The following is a 24,396-nucleotide window of genomic DNA, read 5'->3' on the forward strand; positions in this document are numbered from 1 at the left end:
AGGGAATTCTAGAGATGATTCTTAAGAGACTGAAGAGATGGGGTTATGAGGTGAGCCCATCTGAGTCAGCACCTTATCCAGCCATTGCAGTGGTCCATGCAGGTGGATCTCAATCCAGCAGGGTGTGCTTGTAACATCTTGTCGATGATACTCTGCTCCCCAGCCCTATAAAAGCATCAAAGGACCAAAAAGTGAGTTCTTAAACAAAATTTTAAAATTAAATCACAATTTCAGTGCTGAGTCTAACACAATTACAGGTTGTCCATCTCTCAAGCTTCCAGGGATAATTTTCTCTTGAAACTGCGCTCCTTTTTAAGGTCATTGTTATCACAGTTATCAGGAACTCTACACTATTAAATTAAAAATGCTCAGTCACACTTCCAGGTGCTGAGAACAATTTGCATAGAAAGGCCTCTTTCCAAGCTTGGCGGTATGTAAACGGCCCACGGTGAATGGTCCCTGGTGTTCACACCCCAGAGACATGCCCAGGAAAGTCTGCCAGACTGCTGTCTGGCACAGACGAAAAGCAGGCCAAGCCCTGTCATAACACTTTAACAGGAACTGGGAATGATCCTGGGCACTGCTTCATTTATTGGTAGAGATGCATTCTATGAGTTCGAGACTCTAGAAGTTCTAGTTCTTTATCTGAAACTGATAACTTCCATCAAGGTTCCTATGTATGATACCTAACATGTATAGATATTTTCTAGAGGTTTTCTATCCCTGAACACGTATTTTCCCACAGGAGCACTCACTGTGGGAAGTCCTGCAGTAAATTCTCCAGTTCTTTTGGAGAGATGAGGGACATGGAGCATCTGACAGAAGATGAGGATGTGGTGCTGGCAGGTGGAAAAGAGAACCAGAAGTGCCTGTACCCTGAGTGGGCACAGTGTCTGTTTGTTAAGCAGGTAACACAAGACAACCAAGTTGCAGCCCAAAGTCTCGCAGCTCCCTGGCTGTCTCACTGACAGAACTGAACTTGGACAACCCATGGACAATGTGCAAAACATGGTCTCACTGCAGAATGAGGCTCTTCATTTGTGGCTGCTGATCAGAGAAGCTGAGCTATGGCTATGCTAGTCAGACAGGTTGATACTCTTGTAATGAAAAAAAGGACACAGAGGTATATGAAGATTGGTGCCTGCCAAAGGTACCTAAACTGTAGAGCACTGAAAAACTCAGACCTCTGAAGGCTGCTAGAATCTGCTTGTCTAGATGATCAGTTGCAGAACTAGGATCAGCATGAAAACTAGATGCCATAAGAAGTCTTTTTGATAAAAGAAACATTTCCACTTAATTGAGGAAAGAGGGAAGAAAGCAGAAGAGTAAGATATGGACACACCAAAGACCAAAGAGTACTTTTAAACAGGCAGCATTTTTCTCACCTGCAAAGCATTTATCAGGATAGAAAATGTCTGCATTTGCAGGTAAAATTAATGTTCTGGGTATGTTTGCATAAAATGCCACTCTCTAACCACTGGAGTCAGACTTCTGAGTTTGTGAAGTTTTAAGCACTCAGCTGCAGTGAAGATACACAGCCAGAAGGGTAAGTGTCAGAAGAGTCAGTGCATCTCTGCTGTCTGGCAGGATGGGAAATCTGGAGGAATAGGAATGAGAAGTTGCAAGCACAACCCACTCGATTTGGAGGAGCCTGGCAGGGCACACAGGTCGCTGCCCATCTCCCTCTGCTGGCAGCTTCCATGTTGCTGCTGACGCCAGCTGCCGACTGGAGCTCTTAGCAGGGCAAATGCCAGGAGAACAGGAACCCCTGTGCCATCACTCTGGGGCCACAGGCATCCTCCGTCATCCCCAGGGAAGAAACAAACCCAGAGATAGAGGTCTCTTAACAAGGGAATAAAATGAGAAGGATTTTCAAAGCTGCAGTAGAGTTTTGTGCAGTCATCATGAAGAGGATAACTATACCCACACAGGGGGACCAGAAATGCAACTTTTGGCAGGGGAAATCAAGTTGAGGGGCCCTTCCTACCTCCTGTAGTCTCTTTCCAGTCACATCTCAGATCACTGAGATGCCTCATACACAGCAGAGCACAGACAAGTCTGCCTTAGCCCCAAGACCTAAGAAAATGTGCTGAGTTCAGGCTTCAGCCTGGAGAAACTGTCTCTCTACTCTGTGCTTCAGCTGCCTCATATGTGGAGAGGGGACAACAGGCATCCTGCATTCACTCAGTGGATGGAAACTGCTGTCTGCTCTCACTGATGACACACTCACATTTGTTTCTGGGTTGAGCTCCTCCTAGCTCTCTCTGGGCACATGAAGGGTATGAGAGGAGATGGGACCTTCAACTTCTGTCCCATGTCCTGCCTCCAGATTCTTGCAAGTCCTTGCAAGTTTCTCTCCCAGATGGTAGCTCAAGCATTGGCAGGGTAAGAGGCAAGGTCTCCAGCCCTTTTGCTCTGCTTGCTCTGTGGGCTGCAGGTGACCAGCAGCATCTGAATGCAGACTGGGAGAAAAGCTACAGGCAGCCCTGTATCTGGGAACTCTTGGTGTGTGGCTCTGACAGGCAACATGTTCCTTTGTGCAATGCATAACCAACACCCAGCGGCAATCCTGTCCCCAGACTGAACATATCACCCAGCTCACACTTTGAGAGGGAAATAATTTGAGAAGACTGAGTATAGGAAAGGATTTTTACAGGCCAGGAAGGAAGAACTTTGATGAAATTTGCATAGCCATTTTCTAAAGGTCATGGGAAAGGGTTCAAAGTAAGTCCTTGCACTGGTCTTCTGGTGCCTGGGGCATTATAGTGGTTGCTATTGTTTCAACAAAGCAAGATGATAATATGGCAGCAGCATTATTTAGTGCATCAACACCACCATTTCTGCTACCATGCTGGGCATGAAGGCAGATAACACATCAAAGAGACTGCCCATGAGTTGCTGAGATAATGAAAATATTATGTAACTGGCTACACTGCCTTTACAAACAACATGGCTATTCATGTCTTCCATTAAAGAAAATGCTGTTTGTTGGATTTCTTGCTTTCTTTTTTTTTCCCCTAATGCTTCCGTGTGAACAAGATGCCAGTTCCTTTTCAAGAACAAAGCAACAGTGTGGTCATGGGCAGGTCATGGCCGGGAGATTTTGTCTTGGACAAAGTCACAGGGCACTCTTAATACTCTTAGAGAATTCAGGAGATGAGTCCCCAGGGATGGCTGGAAAGAGTCTAGACCAGAAAGCTGCATGGGACTCAACTCATATGCTTTGCAGAACATAGGGGAACTGGACTTGAGCCTCCAGCAGCTTCGTAGTATCTTACATACGAATTCTATCAACTTGATTCAGTCATTTGTATAGAACCAAATTTGCAAAACAAAGCGACATACTCAAGTCACTTCTTATAGTACCTAGCAGGACCAACTGGCTCCCTATGGTACAACTTCTCTAGTCTACAGGCTGAACATTGCTGCTACTCTCCCCAGCAACACTATAGGAAGCCAATCTAGCACATCTGTAAATGGTTTCAAAACACTCACCATTCTCTGGGATTTAGAGGCTACAATAGGCACCTAAGCAAATCTTAAGTGCTAAAAGGAGTCAAGAGACCTCATTTTGGTGAGAAGACCTTTCAGAAGATTTAAGAAAATTTCACAGACTGATATATCACAAACAGATCAGTCAGACTTCGAAGTTCAGATATGAAAGACATGGAAGCAATAATGGCTTTGGTGGCCACCTCTCCCAAATAACAGAGGAAGGTCATATGTTCTTTCGAGTTTTGTATTCTGCCTGCTCTTTGGGTCATGTGGGTGGCTAGAGTGAATGCCATCATGTCTTTCCAAGGATGACAAATGTGGAAAACAGCAACAATTCACAGCAGGTTCATTGGGGGATGAAGGAGGACCCAGTATTTCTTGATTGGGATTATATATACCAGTCTATAGTAGCGGTGAGACTGTAAATAAGTCTGGAGACACAAGGACATTATTTTCAGATCTATGGGTCTACCAAGATCTGTTGCAAAGCAATAATGATAGAAGATATTACAACTGCCAAAGATATGTGCTGCAACTTTTACATGTTGTTAAGTCCCTCTAAATTGAGCTCTTTGCAATCAGTGGGGGAGTATCACCATGCAAACTCTGCTTATTTTCCTCAAAAAGCCTACAGAATACCTAATTTTTGGAACCTCAGAATTTCCATGTTGACCACCAAAGCTAATGGTTTTAAGCACTTAGAAATTTAAAGCAATACTGGAAAACATGCAATCCAGATTGCGATTTGCAAGTTGTGTGTCTAAATCACCACTTGGGAAGGATTTGATGGAATCAAGTTTTGCACCAAAGCTACACATGATGGGATTTGCTTTTTCAGAAAATGCAAGAGAAAACAAAGAATCCTTACTTTAACAAAGCTCATTCGAATAGTACACATCTTGGTAAGCTCATACACCACTTCAAAACCATGATTGACTGACTGGGCAAGCAGCTGGGCGAAGAGCTGGTTGTTGAAGATCTTGAGGCTGCAGCCGCTGGGGATCTTGCAGACAGTGGCTGGGTGGAAACCATGCTGGTAGTTACAGTTGCGGCTTTGCACAAAAATACTGCTGTCACTGACACATTCAGCATAAACTTCCCCACCAACATAGTAAAGATGAACACCTTGACAAAGAAAAAAATAACATGGATTATTTCTCCATTGTTCACAACACATTTTGTACCACTGATTCTTTATCTATTTCATTAGAGTGGGCAATACTAGCCCAGGATCACTCCACTGCATTTTAAAAGACAGTAAGCTGTGTGCATATCCATGTATCTATACAATGGAAGCACCAACATTAAAAACAAATTGTCATAAACAGATTCAAGGTACTGCTCTAGGAGAAAAAAAAAAAAGTCTTGGCACATAGTGTTTTTATTGTGTAGGCTAGTTTACTTCTTTAACCCAATAATCACAGAATCACAGAATCAACCAGGTTGGAAAAGACCTCAGAGATCATCAAGTCCAACGTATCACCCAGCACCTCATGACTAACTAAAGCATGGCTTCAAGTGCCATCTCCAATCCTTTTTTGAACACCTCCAGGGACAGTGACTCCACCACCTCCCTGGGCAGCACATTCCAATGGCAGATCACTCTTTCTGTGAAGAACTTTCTTCTCACCTCAAGCCTAAACTTCCCCTGGGGCAGCTTGAGTCAATATAGTACTTCAGGACAAAACACACATAAGTATCAAACATATGTCAGCCACATAGAAAAAAAAAATCACAACTGTCAAATTGACAAATCTGCTATGCATTACAAATCTAAATGTATTTTCACAGTTGTGAACATAGATGCTGACCAAGATCCACTTTACTCCATGCTGGATTTTTTACTACAGGATCCTATCATCTCATGAAGTTAAAACACAGCATGGTCTGTACTTAGCTCTTCTGTATTTTGCTTTATCCACCACATCAGAACCATGTATTTGTATCTACATGATGTGACTTACTCATCAGATCCTGCCCAAAGTGACCTTTAGCAAGGAAATTACTGATTTCCTTCTGGACTTTTTGGTGCCTAAGTGACTTACCAACACTAGCTCTAAAATTTTTATAGTGCCTTGAGAAAATGAAGATAGAAGTATTTCTATCCATTCAAAGACTGTGGTCCCCTCAGGATGTCTGCTTGCATGAAAATATACCAAAACTGGTGGAATAATGTATCTTAGCCCAATTCAGCAAACTTAAAGTAAGGAATCTTGTGTAAGCTAACTGTGTAGGTGCCTCCTCTAGTTCCTGAAAATGAGAGGCACTGTAACCAGATGACTCTCTCTCCATTTGCTATGGACTGCAGGGTCACGGAGTGCTTAAACTGAATGAAATCTGTGCAGGTGTGAAAAGGCTCTCTCATTCCCTGCCCCTGATGCTTCTTCCCACACCTGATTTCATGTTGGCAGAAATGGCTGGAGATACAGCCAGACTAGGGAACTGAACCAGCTAATAAACTTAAAACAAACCAATACACATTTGCAGTGAGATCTTCATTAGCGCAAGTGTTGCAGTGAGGACCCAGACTGCTTAAATGTGAGTGTGAAACCACAACCTGAAGGGGGATAAGTCATCCTGTGGAGATGCCTCAACACTCACCTTTCCCATGGCTAGATTAGGTGAGACAAATCCCTCCCATGGCCAGAAGAGGTGGAAGAACTCAATTTTTTGTTCTCATAAAAACCACTACTAAATAAAAATAAAATTCTCCTCTCTGCCCCTGGGTACATCATTCAAACTCTTGCATACAAATATTTGTTCACAGTCTCAGTGGATTGTCTACAAAGCTAGTGACAACCGTGCTTTAATAATTCTGTTGCAATTAGTTTTATTCCTCTTGTCTTTGATACAAAAAAGATTGTTTACATATTCCCAGTCTGTTCATCACTCTGTGGTCATGACAGCAAGGGGCAGCGGCACATCCTTAGGACAAAACAGCCTCTAAATAGAAGTGGGAAAAACCTGGGGAAAAGCAGGTTGAGTGGGAAAGGAATCTGGGAAAAACACTCTCCCATAGACTTCCCACAGGGTGACTCAGAGAGGAACCTTAAAGTCTGTCTTCAAACCATCACTTGACTTTTACTTCTATGCACCCACGAAATCTCAAATTAGATGTGAGTGGTGGGGGGTGTGGCTCAAAGCACATGCTTGTATTGCACTGGGAACACAAGTGAGATGACAGCTCCATTAGACCAGTCATCAACTCCAGTTCAACCACACCAGACATTATGGAGTGTTGCACACTGGGAGTGCCATTACTTGACCTATGTCTCCTTTCCCTTCTGCGGATGATGGATAAAATGGAAGGACTGAAAACAAAAGGGTCCCAGCAGACCTTGATGGAGTCCTTACAACTTTCTGAAACGAAGATAGAGTAAGAATACAGGGTGGGGATAGAAGGACAAAACAGTTCCACCACATTCCAAATCTACAGGTGCAGCCACTAATTTAGGGTGACCACACTTACGGGTGCTAAGTTGAAAAACTCCAAACCCTGGGATTTTGAGCATATTGAGTAACTCAGTTTATGAAAAAAATGAATGCTTTCAAAGGCATTGCCCAAACTATGTACTATAATAACAAAAGCACCAAAGTCACTTCAGAAAGAAGAGGCTACAATTTGCTTTTTCCTTCTGGACATTTAAAAGTAATAAATACAGCAGTAATGAAATGTCAGTGTGTAATGCCATTCTTCTGTTTTTTGTTCAATGAAGATAAGCACCCTTAAGAAAGCCAAGCAGCTTTCTTACATATCTGTAGAAGACCAAACCAAGGGTCCTTATGTTTCAGTGGGATTTCATTGCTCTCTGCAGAAACTGGAAATTCATTAGTCTCCAAGGATCCATATCTTTTTGACAAAGTCCCCTTTTTGTCCTTGAAGTCTGACTGCTGAAACAGGTCCAATTGCTAGTAGATGCTGCATTGTGTTCTGGATTGTTTTTAGCTTTGATGTGGTATTTCCTGGAAACCGTTTCACGCTGATACACTAGATGACAATTCAATCACATATCCTTATCCTACACAGCTAATCTTGTTTACTCACTCTTTTTTATTCCCTGTTAACATGTGACAATTGTATCCATTTCAGTAGCTTTCATCTGTCCAGCATGCCTTTGAACTACACACTTTTGGAACAGTTCTGTGCTCTTCTGCAGGCCTGTACTGGTGCCACTTCTACTCCACTTGAAGATGTTGTTTTAAAGATTTGCATAAACAGGGAAGAGCAGTAAAATTAAGGCTCTCTGATATACTAAACTCCTCTCTGGGCAACCTGCTCCCTTCCTTTAGGCAGATTCCTAGGGCAAGACTTTAAAGGACTTTTAAGCAATGAAGACAGATCTTCAGACTTGAATGGACGAGGACCATTAACATTTACCTCATTTTATTTCTATTCTGTATCTTCCTTTTTTGGGGGCAGAAAACCACAGGATGTAACATCCTCAGATGACAGCTCTGGGATCTTTTGTTATTCTTCTGTTAAAGCCATGCTCAGCTTTGATCTACACTCCTCTGACACCTTAGTGCTGACAGAGAAGCTTTGCTCTATTTTCTCACTAAGTTAGAACTAGATGTACAACACGCTTCCACCCCTCAAAACAAACTACTACAACAAAGCACTTGTAGCATCACACTGATTTCACACAGTGCATCTGCAACACCAGCACTTTCCCTTCCAGAGACAAGTACAAGAGATAAGTGTATCTTCTGTGCCAGCTGCAGGTTCACTGTTGTTTGTAAAAACTATGTCACATTTGTCTCAGAGCTTCCTCATACTCAATCATTCAACACTAGCCTATCAAGAGACAATTAAAATACTGCTCTAGGCCTGGGAAATGAGATGAAGTTGACAAAATAATAGGAGTGAAACAATTAAGAGTTAATTAGCCCAGTGGGAAATCCATTCCCAAGCAGCTACTGGTAAGAGGCTGGGTTGGCAAGATAATGAGTCTAGACTGGATATACCAGAACAAGCAAAGCTTCATCTGCACAGAGAAGTGGCCAGTACAGGGCTCTGACTCACTGGCACAAAACAACAGCAAATTCTGGGACAATATCAGGCCCAACACAGCCCTACTAAGCTTGGAGGGAGCATGTGTGGCCATATATGTCCAGGTGCGGTCTCCTCATACTTGTCACCAGTAGGATATGATCCTGCACACACAGGGGATACGTATCCCAGAATTGAAGTATACAAGAACTGCTGGAGGGAGAATCCAAGACTTAATTTTTCTGGTGAGAAGTTGACAAGGCAGGGAATCAGACTTGTAGGAGGGAAAAGCTACAAAAGCAACTCTGGTAAGAGTTCTTCAGCCAAGTAACTTAACTACTAAGTGTTTCATCCATCTCCCTTTGTTATTTGGTGGGAGGAGAACCAGCCCTGAGGCACCAGCAATTATCCTTTTAGTGGCATTTCAGTGGCAATATTCCCAGTTGCCAGAAGCTCTAATAAATAAAATGAAAATACATACTGCTAAATTAGAGCACACCACTATAAACATCATTTTTCTCTTCACTGGCCAAGAAAATAGCTTTTGTAAGGAGCTACTCTGCTGATTGTTATCCAGTCAGAAAAGAATCAGATGCTTTTCTTGTATTTCACAAGTAATCTCTGAGCTTTGGTTTTAAGATAAGCACATCTGACAAATCAGCTAGGTTTGTTAATGCAATGCACTGTTCTTTCAAGCTCTGAATATTCCCAAGGAAAAGGGATTTCCTCTTACCTTTTCCTATGTGTCTCCTGGTGTTTTCTATAGTAGAGTTGCGGTTTACATTTGAGAGCAGTCCGAGGCAGAATCTGTTTTTGTTATTTGAGGGATCTGTAAATCCATCTATAAGAATACTTCGAGAGGAAGCCTGGAAAGTCTCCCCTACCCGGTTATTTAGTTCATAGTAGGCAACTGAGCACCAGTGTTGGGGTTCCTCATAGCAAACCGGCCGAAAGTCTGTAGGAAACAAAATTAATCACCTGTTCAGGTCTCAGTAACATATTTTAAATAATTTTCTGTTCTCTTTCCTTCTCTCCCTCCTACTCCTAAACCTTTTCTGGCTCTTCATCTAAACAGTCACTTATGCTATGCTTTATCCCAATAGCAGCTTCTGTTTCTTAACTTTATGACTGAAGCCTCAAACATGCAAAGCACTGGTACACCAGCTTAACTCTAAGCCTCCGAGGAGTCCCACTTGTTCTTTTAAGTGATAACTCCACTGCATTAAATTAAGCACATGCTGACATTCCTTACTGAACCCGGGCCCAATCTCTGCACTGAAAATAGTAAGGGATACATCTCCTGTGCACACTAGCAGGAGCTAGGGATGACAGATGGGCTCAAAGGAAGTCAAAACTAAGCCAAGCCTTCAGCCTGATACCAAACTCTGAAGTTCAGAAGTAATCAATTACTCCCCTCAATTTGTTGCATGCTTTGGGGTTTTTCACTTCCACACGGGACTATAAGTAGAAATGTCAGCAAGGTCATTTCATTTGGATCTACCCCTGCCAGGTTTTCTAACTCAGAGACAGAGAAAGACTTAAAGTGTAACAGAATCTCTAAGCCTCATTTGTCCTAGAGGAATTAGTAAGAAACCTTACCCTGCCTGCTCACCACAGGCATGTGAACCCCTCTGTCCCCAGAGCACCTCTGTGCATAACCTCTAATAAACTTCCAACTAATATTCAATAGGGCAGTGATCAGGAATGGTAAACCACGATAAAAAGATTAAAGTATTGTGATAATTTATTTTAAAATAGCTGGTTATTATCTGGCTATTCTGTTTACTCATCTGTAATTAGTGCTATCACCCTCATCTTCCTTCTGCTCCAGTTCTGAGACACACACGTTCCTCATTGTTTCAGAACGCTGGCATTATTTTTTTTAATGTGCACACCTGTACGCAGTGTTCAGTCCTCATGCCATATAGGACATTTGTTTAGGACTACAATATGCAAGATTAAAAGATTTCTGCAGTAGCAGGAATCCAAATGGAAACCCATCAGAGGAACGCCATTTCCCTTTGAACCATGGAGGCAGCACCTGACACTACTAGTCTGGAGGTAGCTGGAGAGGTTGTAAGCGGCTTTGAGTGGAACAAAGAGAATCCCAGACCCTTCTACTCTGACCATATGTGCCTTCTCCCACTAAAGCATTCTTACATGAGGTCAAAGAGTTTGGCCTTCTGCAAAAATCTCTTTATACTTCTCTAGGATGTATCCTTTTCTTTTCTAGCCAGTCAGTCAAGTCACATGAATACAAAGATGGAAGTAAGAAAGGTCCCAACCACAAGGCTTTAAACTCAGAACTGCAGGTGATAAAGAACTACCCACTGATAGTGCCCTTGTGTGTTCTATTGCCTCACTATGTTTAATTTGATATCTTTCCCTTTACAATGTAGATAGCAGCATTTCCTTTCATTAACAGCTTTCTAAGTGTAATAGTCCGTGGCTGCAAATAATGCTTAAACTCTGTAACTTCACAGATAATTCACTGAATTCTTAAAGTCAACCTATTACATTAGCTAATGGATGGGTTACACAGCCTTACTGCAAAGCTGTCTGAAACCTATTATTACAGATCACTGAACCTTCTTGTTCAAATAAGTCTTTTGCTTAACAAGGTTTTGTTTTGTTTTTTTTTGAAGAATAGTACAAAGGGTTATTTACTTTCAGCTTCTCCATCGGCAGATTTACCTCCATTGGGCAAAGACAACACTAGCTGACTTTCAGCTATTGCATCCATTGACTGCCCATTGTGGGTTCCTGGAGGTTCTCTTGCATGGTAAGGTGGGGGTGGAGTTTCCACTATTTGAATGAAGGAAAGAAAGAAAAGAGAGACAAGATTTACCAATCAATACACTGATAAATGATAAATTCTCCCCAGCTTCTTGTGGTGAACGCTTAACTTCTTCAGCATAGTTTAGCTAGAGTAGGGCTGGAAACAAAGCTTGGATCTGAACTGACTTCCCTTCTGCCTTCAGATTAAGACCATTACATGTTCAGGAAGGATGGGAAGGAAGGATGAATTATCATGTTAGACACACTAGACTTGAAAGACATAGGGACAGTCACAACAGTGCCCCAGGTCAGTGTCCAGTCAAGCTCTCTGGTAAGACCAGCTGTTACCTTAACAAAGTAAGAGTTTGATGTCTCTATTTCAGACTTCTCTTGCAAATTTAAAACTTCTTCCCAGGCTATAAAAAAAATAAATCTTACGGAAAGCCTTTAGGCTCAAAAATCAGACTTGGTCTTATTTGTCCTGTCCAGCTCCTGATTTGTTTTATTTATTGCTAGAAACCACGTGACTATAGTGGAGATGCTCCAGAAAGACGGGAGGCTATAAAAAACCAAAGACAAAGAGACTTCATCTTCATATTAGAAAATGTTTAAATTCACTGCATAAGCACTGAAAACATGTAGTTTGATTCATTTGAATAGAAGCTCAGTCAGTTTGTGGGCACACTAGAGCCATACACAAGCTTGCAGGACTTAAGGTCCAGGATGAACTTTCCTTTTGTGTTTGGAATCTGTTGGCTGGTCCTCAAAACAGAGCAACTTCACCCAGAGTGAATAAATGTAGAGTGTCTCATAACACAATCACTGAATCTTCCAAGTAAATACTGCACAGAAATGTAACTCTACTTAAGCATTGCCCAAGGTTTGGGAATTTCATACATTACATAACACAATGCCCCCACATAAAATGCAACAAGTAAGAATAGTAAAACAAAATTAAGAACGAATGGAAGAGAATACAAGTCAGAATATAATAGGAATATAATATGGTTATCTGGACATTTTTGATGTCTCCATCTAAGCTAGTGACCCACTAAAGAAAAATAGGCACCTGCAGACATGGTGTATCTCAGCTACTTTAGACATATACCTTCAAGGTGCAATGAATCTTGTTCTAGGAGTGTCCATTTCTCTCCATGAACTAGAGAGAGAGTATAGAAAATTGTATGATAGGTAGAAATTTGCATTGCTGACATCTGTATTTGGTCACACCAAACCCACTCCAGGTTCTTGATGTAACTCAAGTTTGCTTTAGATAGCCTTCCAGCCGTGATTGTTACACAGGCAAATTATGCTTATCAGCATGACGTATGCTGTGATATACTGAAGATCAAGTTAAGCCACATCCATTTTTAAGTAGCTTTGCAAGGTCCCAAGTGCAGTTAAATGCATGAGTAAGAGTCATTGCATAGTTGGAATGGGCCTGATTTACCTGTTGGGACCAGCACCACCATATTGACTTTGGTTACACAGAGGTGAAAGAAGAAGATGGAAGAGGACAAACAAGTCCTACTACTTGCTAAACGTTTCAGTGTTGTTGAATATGATTTAATCTGAAGTGCAGATCTACAGGAGAAATGAATGAAGGTCGATTCAGTGAATGCAAGGGGAAAGAAAAACATCACACTTGTTGGAAGTGTCCAGTTTAAAATACAACAAATACCTTGCAAAAATAAACGCTTTTCTTGCACTTAAAATAAAAAAAGCTATGTCATTAAGGACATGAATTTAAATGCTTTGTAGCTGAGACATTGGAGCATTGCATTACAGCATTTGGACATGAATTAATCTTTGTGAAAAAGCTGAGATCATTGAAACCATTTGAACAAAGTGCAGAAGTGATTCTGAAGCATGTTTTGCTGTTACACAACATCTTCTTGGTATATTTGACAGCAAAAGCATAGTTAAATTCCCAGGTGATTAGAGGAGTAGTAAGCAGGTTCACAAAGAAAACAATCAGAGTGACATAACCCTGACGACCTCAGAACCGCAGAGCTGATGAAACATGTTCCAAAGTCACAGGAATTTGCCTAGTGGCTTCACCAAATTTTGGGACAGTTTGTTAAACAAACACCTTAATTGCCTGAAATTTATACAGTCAGTGGGATCACCATACATAGAATCATAGAATCAGTTAGGGTTGGAAGGATCATCTAGTTCCAACCCCCCTGCCATGGGCAGGGACACCTCACACTACATCAGGCTGGCCAGAGCCTCATCCAGCCTGGCCTTAAACTCCTCCAGGGATGGGGCCTCAACCACCTCCCTGGGCAGCCCATTCCAGGCTCTCACGACTCTCATGGGGAAGAACTTCTTCCTCACTTCCAGCCTGAATCTCCCCACTTCCAGCTTTATTCCATTCCCCCTAGTCCTATCACTCCCTGATAGCCTAAAAAGTCCCTCCCCAGCTTTCTTGTAGGCCCTCTTCAGATATTGAAAGGCCACAATAAGGTCACCTCGGAGCCTTCTCTTCTCCAGACTCAACAGCCCCAACTCTTTCAGTCTGTCTTCATAGGAGAGGTGCCCCAGCCCTCTGATCATCCTGGTGGCCCTTCTCTGGACACCTTCCAGCATGTCCATATCCCTCTTGTAGTAGGGGCTCCAGAACTGGACACAGTACTCCAGGTGGGGTCTCACCAGAGCTGAGTAGAGGGGGAGAATCACCTCCCTTGACCTGCTGGCCACTCTTCTCTTGATGCAGCCCAGGATCTGGTTGGCTTTCTGGGCTGCAAGTGCACATTGACAGCTCATGTTGAGCTTCTCGTCCACCAGCACCCCCAGCCAAGGAGGCCTGGTTCTACAGGAAGGTGTCACTATCCATGCAGGAGGGTTGAAAGCAGATGATCTTCAAGGTCCCTTCCAAGCCAAACCATTCTATGATTCTACAATTCTATGATTCTATGACTACAAATCTTAGTCCCTTGAGCGTCCATCAGAAGAACTGGGAGACAATACTAAGGAAGGGTCACAAGAAATCAGGGTTGTGGCAGTTGAGGCTGGGTGCCTCCTGTTACTGCCACATAAGCTACACCTTCAGTGTCCTGAGTGTCCAACCCAGCAAGGTGGACACAGGAAACGGCGTATTTCTACCCAGAAATCCTACACCCTATCAATCCATCTGCAAAGTCATTCTCTCTCTCTTTCTTCCCTCTCTGCTCCCAAGGGAGATGCTCTCTTATCGGGTAACGGTGGGGGAGTATCCCAAGGCCTCTTAGGCCTGTCTAGGCCTAATGCCAGGAGGAGAAAATGGGGGGCAGTCTCAGACCTGGCCAGTCTGAGACTAGCCTAGAAGCAGGGGGGGGGGAGGGGAGAAAGAGCCCTGGGGGTTTTGGGTATACCTTCAGGTGGGGAAAAGGGAAGTGTTGGGAGGCCTTTGGGTGCTGTGTTAGGGACTCTGTACCCTCTGGGATACCTCTGCCACTATGCTTTGCAGTTTCTGTAGTTTCACCATTTGCTTTTCCATTTAAACTTTCCATCACTCTTCAATCCGTTTGTGTGAGTGTCATTCTTTTGTCCCTCCCAGGGCAAGAGAGGATCTGTCTGGCCTCAAACCAGCACAACGTTCCAGATCCATCCTGTACCACAGTTCAGTCTGTAACTACAACCTGTGGTGAGCATGCAGCACTGGCACCTGAGCCCAGGCTGTGGCCAAGAACCTCAACTGCCTCAGCTGGGATGACAGCTCATTTTTAGCCATCTGAAAGCTCATTCTTACCTATCTGAAAGCTCATTCTTACCTGTGAGCTGATAGGGACTTCCTGGTCCAGAAGAGCTTCCTGGTGAGTTGGGATAGCTGATGCTGTTAGGTGACTGGGAAAACATGTGGCTGGGTGATGACGAAAAAGGGGTGCATGGAGGATGCTGAAAAGAATCAGGATAGGTAGCATTGTGTGGCATCAGAGGCTCGCTGTGTAGAGAAGTGTTTCGAAACTTGGCAAGGAGGCTGAGGTGAGGGTTAAACTCACTGTGTCTTGGAACAAGTACAGGAGGTAGGACTGAAAATAAAAACAAGAACAGAAAAAAAATGGTTAAAACTGCACTCTTGAAAGTTAAAGAGGCATATTCCATGCTGCCCAAATTTTGCTGCATATATACAAGGCACTGAAGAGTAACAAAACTTTTCCAAAAACAAGCATCAAAAGCTCATCCTTCAATTTCCTTTTTCCAGATTTGCAGCCAGTTACAGCAATTCCATATGTAAAATATAGACTCCGTCCTGGTGAGGAAGGTACAACACAATTCATGGGTATGACATATGCACACAAGCCTTTTACAGAAATGCAAGTCCTCCTCTCAAAATTACCTATTCCTTCCTTCCTGAAAGACTGAACACGTCAGGAGTTCACTAAATATTATCACCAGGTTTTGCCAAACACACAACTGAGTTTAATTACAATGAACATGCTCCACAATACACTGCATATTTTATTGCCAGTGTTCTCAGATGGGCAAAAAAAAGCACAGATCTGAAGCTAGACACCAGATTTAAAAGGTTTTCATGTATTTGAAAATGCTGCCAGCCAGCCAGTGGAATCTTTAAAAGGAAATGTAAACGGCAATTCAAATATTGCCACAATATTAATTTGGCTCTTGCAGTACAGTTAGAACAGATCTAGCAAGAAGAGGCAAATTGTGGCGGGTTGAAAACTACCTAAAAATACCGCATAAATGTCAGTGGTTGGGACTTAAGACATCAAAAACCCCTGAAACTAAATTCAGAAAACTGAAACTGGTCTCATAGAAGATACTGCCTCTCTTCACAAACTCTCATCACTCCTATCTCATACTTTCAGTGCTGTTAACAGCACTGCTGTATTGAGAAATCTGAAGTTGACACAAATTATTTAGGATTCTGATATGTCAAGATAGAGAGCAGAACTGGAGTCAGAATACTTCAGAAAACCCCAACTAGTGACTTATCTATGAAGATACAGTCCCCTGGCTGAATACAAAGAGGCTTGCTAAACCATTCTGGATATGAGAGCTCAACTGGAAGCTTTAGTTGGATCCCCCATAGTAGCTGGGGGGAGAACAGCACCTACAATGATTAATTCAGGTATCTCAAAATTTCTTTATTAGTTACTAGCTCAAATAGTGCCTGATTATTTTAGTTAAGGCCTGAAACACAGGTAGAGGGAAGGAATCCCCAGTAGCTATCGTGCAGATCTAAAAGCCACCAGAGAAGAAGTAGTCCTAGTTATTGTGACAAGCATGAATTGTCCCAACATGGGGAACAATTCAGCAGGTTTGTATTGATTGACCTAGCGTTCAGAGTTCCTCTGGCCTAAAACCTAGCAGCATGTAATCTTTCAGTCCATTCTTACTGGTTTAGGGAAACAAATAGCAATGTGCTTAATGAGAAGAGGCTGTAGGAACACCCTCCTTGGAACATACTCTCAGTGCAGACTGATTGCTCAGAGAACTGTGGCAACTTAAGCAGGAGGAAGAACACAAGTGTCTGGTACCAACACCATGTTTATAGCTTCATGCCTGATGTAGCTAGGGCATGGTTAAATCATGCTCCAGCCCAGTGGCATATACCATTTGGGAACTTAACCAATCATTCATGAACTGAAGAACTGAGCCCTAAAAACTTACAAAAGAATGGTTTGGTGGCAGGAGGTTCACTGAGAAAATCATCTTCTTACCAGTCTGGAAACACAAGGCCCTGGCATACCTGTTAAAAGACTACATGTAGGTGAGTCTGTGGCACAATGCATTTCTAATGAGGTTCTGGCCAGTGCAAGGATTATGTCTGGAGACTCTTTCTTTCTGCCTCTGATATGCCCCTATCTGCAGGATGAAGATTTTGTTGTCACCTTCTTAAGTCCTTTGGTAAAGAAAGTATTTCTACATCTTCACTGCTTCTTTAGCTTTTTTTATTTCCTAGACTCTCCAGTTAGGACTCATGGAAGCTATACAGGCATTCACATCTGAGATGCATTACCCAGTCCCCCAAGGATATCTTCACAGCCAGTGTAGAGAAATAAGACTCTTTCACTGCTCTATATTGGGACAAAAGCAGTACTACCGCTGCAGATGTGGCTTTGGTGAGCTGGACTCCTGTGAGAAGCTCCAGACTGAGCTGCTGCTTCTTCTGGAGTTTTCCTCTGCTGCTCCATGAATCTGGAATGCTGTCTGCCAGATCTGCTGCTGCTCAGCCAGCTCTGACCAGCAGCCTTAGGAAGCAGGGAACTGGTGATCCTCTGCTACAGCTGTGTCACTCAGCACTGGGAAGATGGCATCTCGTTGTGGGTACCACTGTGAAGGAAGCAGCTTTCTGCAGCCTTGTGAGAGCTCAACACATCTGTATATGAAAGCTGAGAATCTGGATGTGTGAACAGAACTTGCCAGGGAAAGCCTTTGACTCGCCCTGAGTGAGTCAGCAAGAGAAATTTTCAAGCCTTGAACTCCTTCCCAGCTCTGACCAGAGTATTCTTAATTTTTGCTCTGCTGTACAGTTTTTGCCACTTCACTCAGTATTTCCACTGACTTCTCTGTGGCTGCCTGGAGGGCTAAAGCTTCTGTGGTGGTAAGGAATTCAGCTATTTTCTTGTCTGTGGCTAAAAATTCCCCAGAGGGCCTTGTTCTCCTTGTTCTTCACTCTCCCGGGCTCAAGCACTCTGAAGGAAGTGTGACCAGAGGCATGAAACTGAGTAACTGAGTGCATTGGGACCTGTCTGTCTTCATTATTTACTTGCATTTTCTCACTCAGTGGAGTTCTTTCCTCCTACCTGCTGTCCCTCACTGAGAACAGGAGCGGATTGCTCCTTCTATGCATGTTCAAGTGCTGATGATCTTTGTTCAACTGAAAACAACTATGGTCATGCCTCGAGTCCTGCCACTGCCTTTCCTGCAGTAGGCTTTCTGCTGTTCCCCTTAGCCGCAACACTTCTTAGTTGAAACCTGGCCATGCCCAGAGCCTGTGACTTCAGGTGCTACAGCAAGCAAACCACCTGCCTCGTAGTTTGATTCCAGGTACCCCTTCCACACTGCAATTTCTCATACATCAGCCCACCTCTGCAGAGTTTACTACCTTTGGAGAACTACCCTCTGGTGAGATCTACTTTTTCCCTATGACCATGACCACTCACAAACACCAGACTCACAGCCAACAGCGAGATCATCAGGTGGTCTTTCAAGTGGGAGGCTACCATATCTCAGTCCCACTCACGCTTGACAATCAGTTAGTCTAAGTCAAAAGTTCACTTAGGCTTCTGCTGTCTGCGGCAACAGTGCACACTAGAGTATCCAATACCCTCACATGAATGATTTCACATAAAAATAACAGAGTATGTGTTTAAGCAGCTTCTGTACTTTTCCAAAATGACAGCTTCTCCTGGCAATAAACCATTCAGAATTCTAACCAGCTCTTTGAGGGAGAACAAAGTGAGGAGCAGAGCCTAAACACCAGACCTATCTCCTTTAGGCTAGGTGGTCTAGCCCCTCTGCATAGTGGGATGTTGCACAAATAGAGGAAATATTTGCTGCTTTTTTTCTAAATAGCACCTGTTTCTTAGCAGACCCAAGAAGAAATCTGCTGGAGACACTGGTAGCATCAATAAAAGCTACACATAATCTGTGCAGTATTGGTCAGAATAAACTAGGACGTGGCTGGATATCTGAGGACACACTGGAGGCAATGAAACCCCTGACTTTCAGGCAAGAGCTTGAAGTTGCTCTTTAATAATAGAGATCTAGTGGTCTGCCAGACCACTAAAAAAAAAAAAACAAGTGAGGCTCTCTCATCTTTGACACCACTCATTCGGTCTAAATAAATGTTAACAGATCTGGTCACAGAGTGGTTGACTCAGCAAGGGAGTCTGCAGTGATGGAAAGTGAAGCCCAGAAGGGTGGACATTTGTAGGAAAATAATACTAGCTTGTGGAGTATAAAAAAATGTGCTTCTGACTAACTTCATGGGTGGATTCTCTAGCTCCAGAAGATGAGACTCTCAGAATCTCATATAAGCCTAAGATCACCAACAGCCAAGATGCAGATTTCCTGTAGTTAAAAGAGGACTGTTGTTTAAACAGACTGGCGCCTAGATCAGTCACTCCCAGCCTTTTCTGTGGTGATCTCACTGCTACCACTTTTTCCTGGAGCTCATTTCTTCTCTTGCCTCACTACCACCTCCTTGCAGTACTGCTTTCTAACAGCCTCTCGACTGCAGCTGTGTTGCTGCCACTTGCAGCAATATAAGTTACCTCTCCTGCTGCTGCCCTAGCACACCTGAATAGGTTGCACACTGTGTCATTGCTGCACCTCATCTTTAGCAAGGAAGTGATTAATTCATGAACTTCAGTTTCTAAGTTGTCCCCGTAAGAAGAGCAGAAGGGGTGAATACAACAGCCTAAGAATAATTCTCAAGTCCTGTGGAGAACCAGCACAGCACAGCTTGTATCCTCGCAGCTGTTCTTACTTTCAGCTCTGAAATAAGGTGGTCACATCCAAAGTGCCCAAAGTCCCTCCTCTGGGCTAACCTCTGCACCCTGAGAACTGCCAATCCATGTGAGTCCACATGCATCAAAGCTGTGCCTGGGAGCACGCTACCAATTTAGGAATACTCAGACCTTCGCCTTGGCCTAGTCTAATGTACCTGTATAGACACAGCCAGTCTGCTGCACAGACAAACAATAGAGACATGTTCACAGCTGAAACCTTCCAAAGTTTCAGAGTCAGGACAAGCTTTGGCAGCCATTTATAGCAGCTGCTGGACTATCCCAGTGCTAGCATTTGGTAGCTGGTACTGAAGAGATCAGAAGATTGGGGTTGAAAACAGCACTGTGAGGTGCTGCCAGCTATCATAAGGAGATTCCTTTAACTACACTGGAGTTATACTAGAAGAAAAAATAAAAGACTCTGAAGACTGCAGCCTGAAAAGAGAAAGATATACAAAATGGGATATTTTATGAGCATCTTTTCTTAAATTCTTGAGGAGTTTACTTTAGCAAGGCAGGAATCAGCTCTTCCCACTGAAAACTGTTGACAACAAGCACTACTCACTGCAGCTGTAAAATTTTAGTTGTGACAATGTTTACACCAGTTCAGATAAAGCTTCAGAATGACAGTTCCACTGCAGTGGAAGGACCATCAGAAAAAGGAGCAGCCCTTGTTTAACAAAGTTAACAAATGCCTTTCCTTTATTTCGTCTGTGTGAAGAGAAACATCCCACAGTTCACTTATCTGATCCTAATGTCACCTCAGAGTAAAGTTCATGTCAGACAAAGAGTAATCACAGAATAATAAGTATACACTTACCAACTGTATCCATTAGTAAATTAAATTACTGTGATTTTTGGCAGCAAAAGGGAGCTAGGTTAGACATTAGAAATCATTCTGAACTGTAAGGATATCAAAGCAATAGATTCACTTGCTTGGGGAGGTTGTGGAGCCTCTATCACATGGGATTTTTCGAGCTCATTAGAAATAGAACTGTCGGGAATGTACTTGGTAATTTGTTTTGGTAGGGGCAGAGGAGAAGAGGATGACTGCTCAAGATCTCTGGCAGCTCTGCTCTTTGAGATCCCTATAGAAGTCAATGCAGAACACTGTAATTTTTTAACAGTTGTTTTATTGACACAAAGCCCAATTGAATAACCCATCTCTAAGGTTGTAAGTTTTCACTGCTAACCAAGAACAGTCTAAAGATGACTGTCAGGGGAAAATTCAAAGTTTTATGGCAACTTGGGAGACTTATGTCACATAAACTGTCCATTTAGGTAAGTTAGTGCCCCTGAAGGCAGGCCACCAAGCATTTCAGGAAGAATCAACTGACTTAAGTTTCCTATCCATAGCAAAATATGCTATCTTACTCCAACTGCAGTTGTTAAAAGAGGAAGCCAGTGACACATTTTTCCTGTGGATTAAGGAGTTGATTGTTGGGTTTCAGACATATATCTACCCAGGGTGTTATGTCTAGAATGGTGCCTAGACTTCATACAAATGGACAACAGTTTGCAAGGGGAGGGTTCACAGGTCAGCCTGCACCCATGCCCAGGGAGAGGAAGCTCCTTTTCAGCACCCTGGACAAGATCCTGCCTCCTTCAGGAGTCCGACAGGATGCAGACCCCATGGGGCAAGTCTTCCTTACTCCCTTCTTATTTCTGGTTGCTGGAGCTGTGATGCCACCGAGCAGGCAAAGACCCAGGGTCCTTCTAACAAGTGGAGCCTACCTTTTCAGATTTCAAAGCACAACTTGTTAGGATGCACCAAGCCTAGACCTGCCAGTGCAAGAGATAATAGAGATGTGAATCATTTGTAGATGGAATAATTACCTGGAGTTTCCACTCGCCGGTAATGGTAGGGGTTAATACACACTTCTTTCTGCTTTGACCCAAATGGGAACTCACAACATTCCAGTGGTTTCAATTCATGGTGAGACTGTAAATCAGGCCAGCGCCACACTCTGCAGTATATGACGTGGGGAAGTCCCTTGCGGTGAGACACCTGCAGCCGCCCATCTAAGGAACGTGGGATCGTGACACATTTACTGGGCTGACCTGGGCAGCTCAGAGCCCTTTCCAGTTCTTCCATGGCACCTTTTTTCTTCTTTAACTTCTTCACCAGGGAATCAACAGCTTTTTCCGCCCACTTTTCTTCCTCATCTCCTTGTTTCCAGCCCAGCAGCCTTTTCACTGCAGGGCTGGTGAAGGAGAACAAGGAACTGATAGGGGTGCTGGAGTGCATAGGAAGCAGAGATCACACACGAGTGTCAACAGAAGCACAAGTTGCTCTCCTGCTTTGCAAGTCTTGCACTGAATTTCCACAATATTGAGATGGATGCTTTCTTCAGGGAAAGGTTCTTTCACACATACGGTTTTGTAGTCTTAGGCACTAGTTACAAGTAGTCCAGCAGGGTGGGTCTCAGCACTCAGAAACATCAAGAAGCTGCTGATGAAGCCTGGAATAACAATACAGTACATAGTTAGGCTTCACACACTCCTTTCATTGTTCCTTCAACAAAATCTTTTGAGAGACAAATAGTTCAAAATATGTAATTAATTTTCAGTGGTTTTCTGATTGTTTTTTGGTACTTATTTCAGGTTCAAACCTCTCCTCCCCACTACTCTCCACGCTCATCTTAGAGCTCGTCCTAGAAAGCATCAAGTATCCAGTCACTTCAATTTGAGTTTGAGTTTAATGCACTAAGCCAGTTGTTGCAGGCTTGAGGTTATATTTACTACAAAAGAAAATGCAGGCATGTTTCATCCTGGAAGCTGTAGGTTCAGCATCTTCTAAGAAATTAAATCCATAATTTCAAATTTTATGGAAGTAATGAGCAGGCATTTTTCTGATTTTGACTCCCTTTCTGCCCCTCCAATCTCACTCTGCTGTCAATAGTTGAATAATATTAACTGCAAAATTCATTTAAAATTCAACTACTCACATATTTCATTTAGTGCCTTAGAAAGACCTATCACTATTCTTTAAGCTTATTTAAATTTTCTCACATACAAGAGAAAAATCTTGTTTGCCTAGCCCATGTGTTTTATACTCTCCAAGAATTTACAGGTTTTTGAATGTGGCTTGTGCTGGACAGATCCTGAGTTATTTCTGCTAGGATTTGCTATATCTGACAAAGTCCAATGAAAAGAGTTTAGTTCTTGATTTTTTGTTTGTTTGTTTGTTCATGGGGGGTTATTTGGTGTTTTTTTATTGTTGTTGGTTTGGTTGGGTCAGTTTGTTTTGGTTTGGTTTTCTTCCCTTTTTTTTTTTTAATTTATTTTAAATGTAACTGGAGACAGTCTAATTTTAGCTGAAAATGACATATTTCCACTGACTGCAACTCTGAGGAAAAAAATTCTTGCATGTCAAGCTATTTACTGCTTTAAATATACTTGAGGGACCCTCTGTGCATACCAAGTCCAAAGGTCCGAATTTCACAGATGCCACTTAAAGAAGGAGCAGGGCAGCTCCTAAATGGATGCCTCCACAGAAGCAGCTCCACGACTGCCCTACTCCACCCTTGCGGAAGAACTTGGGTCTTTCTTGCCCATCACCAGTAAAGGTCTGGACATAATCCTCAGCACTGTTTATATACAGCCACTGAGGAGACAGAGATATTTCCAGGTGGTGGGAGTATCAGGGCTCCACAAACCATATACTTCTGCAGTTTCCTTACATGTGCAGCTCTCATAAGAGTTCAAAGGGCACCTGGAGACACAAAGTACAGGCACCGGCACAACACACTGAGACACGAAGCCAATCCCAAAGACTGATTCCTTGGCATAGTTTGATACCCTTAGTACCACACAGCTCTGGAGCATGCTGCAGAGAAAGCACACATGGCCCAGGACATCAGAGCCTCTTAGGCAACTTGCAGTATTTGCTGAAGACCAGTGACTGCCTTGAGCTATTTTCCTCCAAGCCCTTCTATTTTGTTCTCATACACATTGCTCTGCTTCGCTGCTGTTACCCTTTCGGGTGCCCAGCACCATGAGAAATGAAGATACATGTAAACATAAGGCCAGGTTGGATGGGGATTTGAGCAACTTGATCTAGTTGAAGGTGTTCCTGCCCATGGTAGGGAGATTGGACTAGATGATCTTTAACGTCCCTTCCAACTTAAACTGTTCTATGACTCTATGATCTATGATAAGGATCTTTCCCCCTTCCTCCACAACAGCAGCAAAGACAAGGGCAGGGGCTCACATTTCCAAAAGCCTTCCACAGAATTAGGTAGATGGAAGCATTTGACCCTACAGAAAAGAAATCATAAAAGCAACTCTTCGGCATGTCACAATCTCCAGAAGCAGCTGCTATTCACAGAATCACAGAATTGTAGGGGTTGGAAGATCATCTAGTCCAACCCCTGCTGCCAAAGCAGGTTCACCTACGGCAAGCTAGACAGGCAGGTTTTGAAAGTCTGCAGAGAAGGATACTCCACAACTTCTCTTGGCAGCCTGTTGCAGTGCTCCATCAACCTCACAGCAAAGAAGTTTTTCCTTATGTCGAGGTGGAACTTCCTGTGTTCCTGTTTGTATCCATTGTCCCTCATCCTATCACTGGGCACCAGTGAAAAAAAGACTTATCCCTTCTTGACATCCACCCATAAGGTATTTGTAAACACTGATCAGATCACCTCTCAGCCTTCTCTTCTCCAGGAAAGACAG

The 24,396-nt window shown here is 43.0% G+C and overlaps 1 protein-coding gene across 3 annotated transcripts; it reads right to left on the bottom strand.

Annotated features, from left to right (window-relative positions):
• Positions 1-21: 21 nt before the first annotated feature.
• Positions 22-21,970, bottom strand: SMAD9 (SMAD family member 9). 3 transcript variants are annotated; one of them, XM_054391628.1, is made up of 6 exons: positions 21,559-21,970; positions 15,019-15,276; positions 11,180-11,290; positions 9,219-9,440; positions 4,364-4,620; positions 22-165 (listed from the first exon to the last, which is right to left on the bottom strand). In XM_054391628.1, exons 1-6 carry the CDS (start codon positions 21,968-21,970, stop codon positions 22-24), a joined length of 1,404 nt encoding a protein of 467 aa, XP_054247603.1. The 3 variants fall into 3 exon arrangements, with proteins under 3 accessions (XP_054247603.1, XP_054247594.1, XP_054247611.1); XM_054391619.1 differs by having other exon boundaries at positions 11,153-11,290; XM_054391636.1 differs by lacking the exon at positions 11,180-11,290.
• Between the last annotated feature and the right edge of the window lie 2,426 nt (positions 21,971-24,396).

Source organism: Indicator indicator, chromosome 1 (assembly GCF_027791375.1).
Source record: "Indicator indicator isolate 239-I01 chromosome 1, UM_Iind_1.1, whole genome shotgun sequence".
NCBI lineage: Eukaryota > Metazoa > Chordata > Aves > Piciformes > Indicatoridae > Indicator > Indicator indicator.

What these genes read in the sequence shown, in the direction of transcription:
- SMAD9 (XM_054391619.1), bottom strand. Translation starts at nt 21,970, where the DNA reads ATGCACTCCAGCACCCCTATCAGTTCCTTGTTCTCCTTCACCAGCCCT. An exon ending in AAGTCCCTATCAGCTCACAG is followed by an intron (nt 11,291 to 15,018) that starts GTAAGAATGAGC and finishes TCATTCAAATAG; the next exon opens with TGGAAACTCCACCCCCACCT. An exon ending in TGCCGATGGAGAAGCTGAAA is followed by an intron (nt 9,441 to 11,152) that starts GTAAATAACCCT and finishes TGTTTCCTACAG; the next exon opens with ACTTTCGGCCGGTTTGCTAT.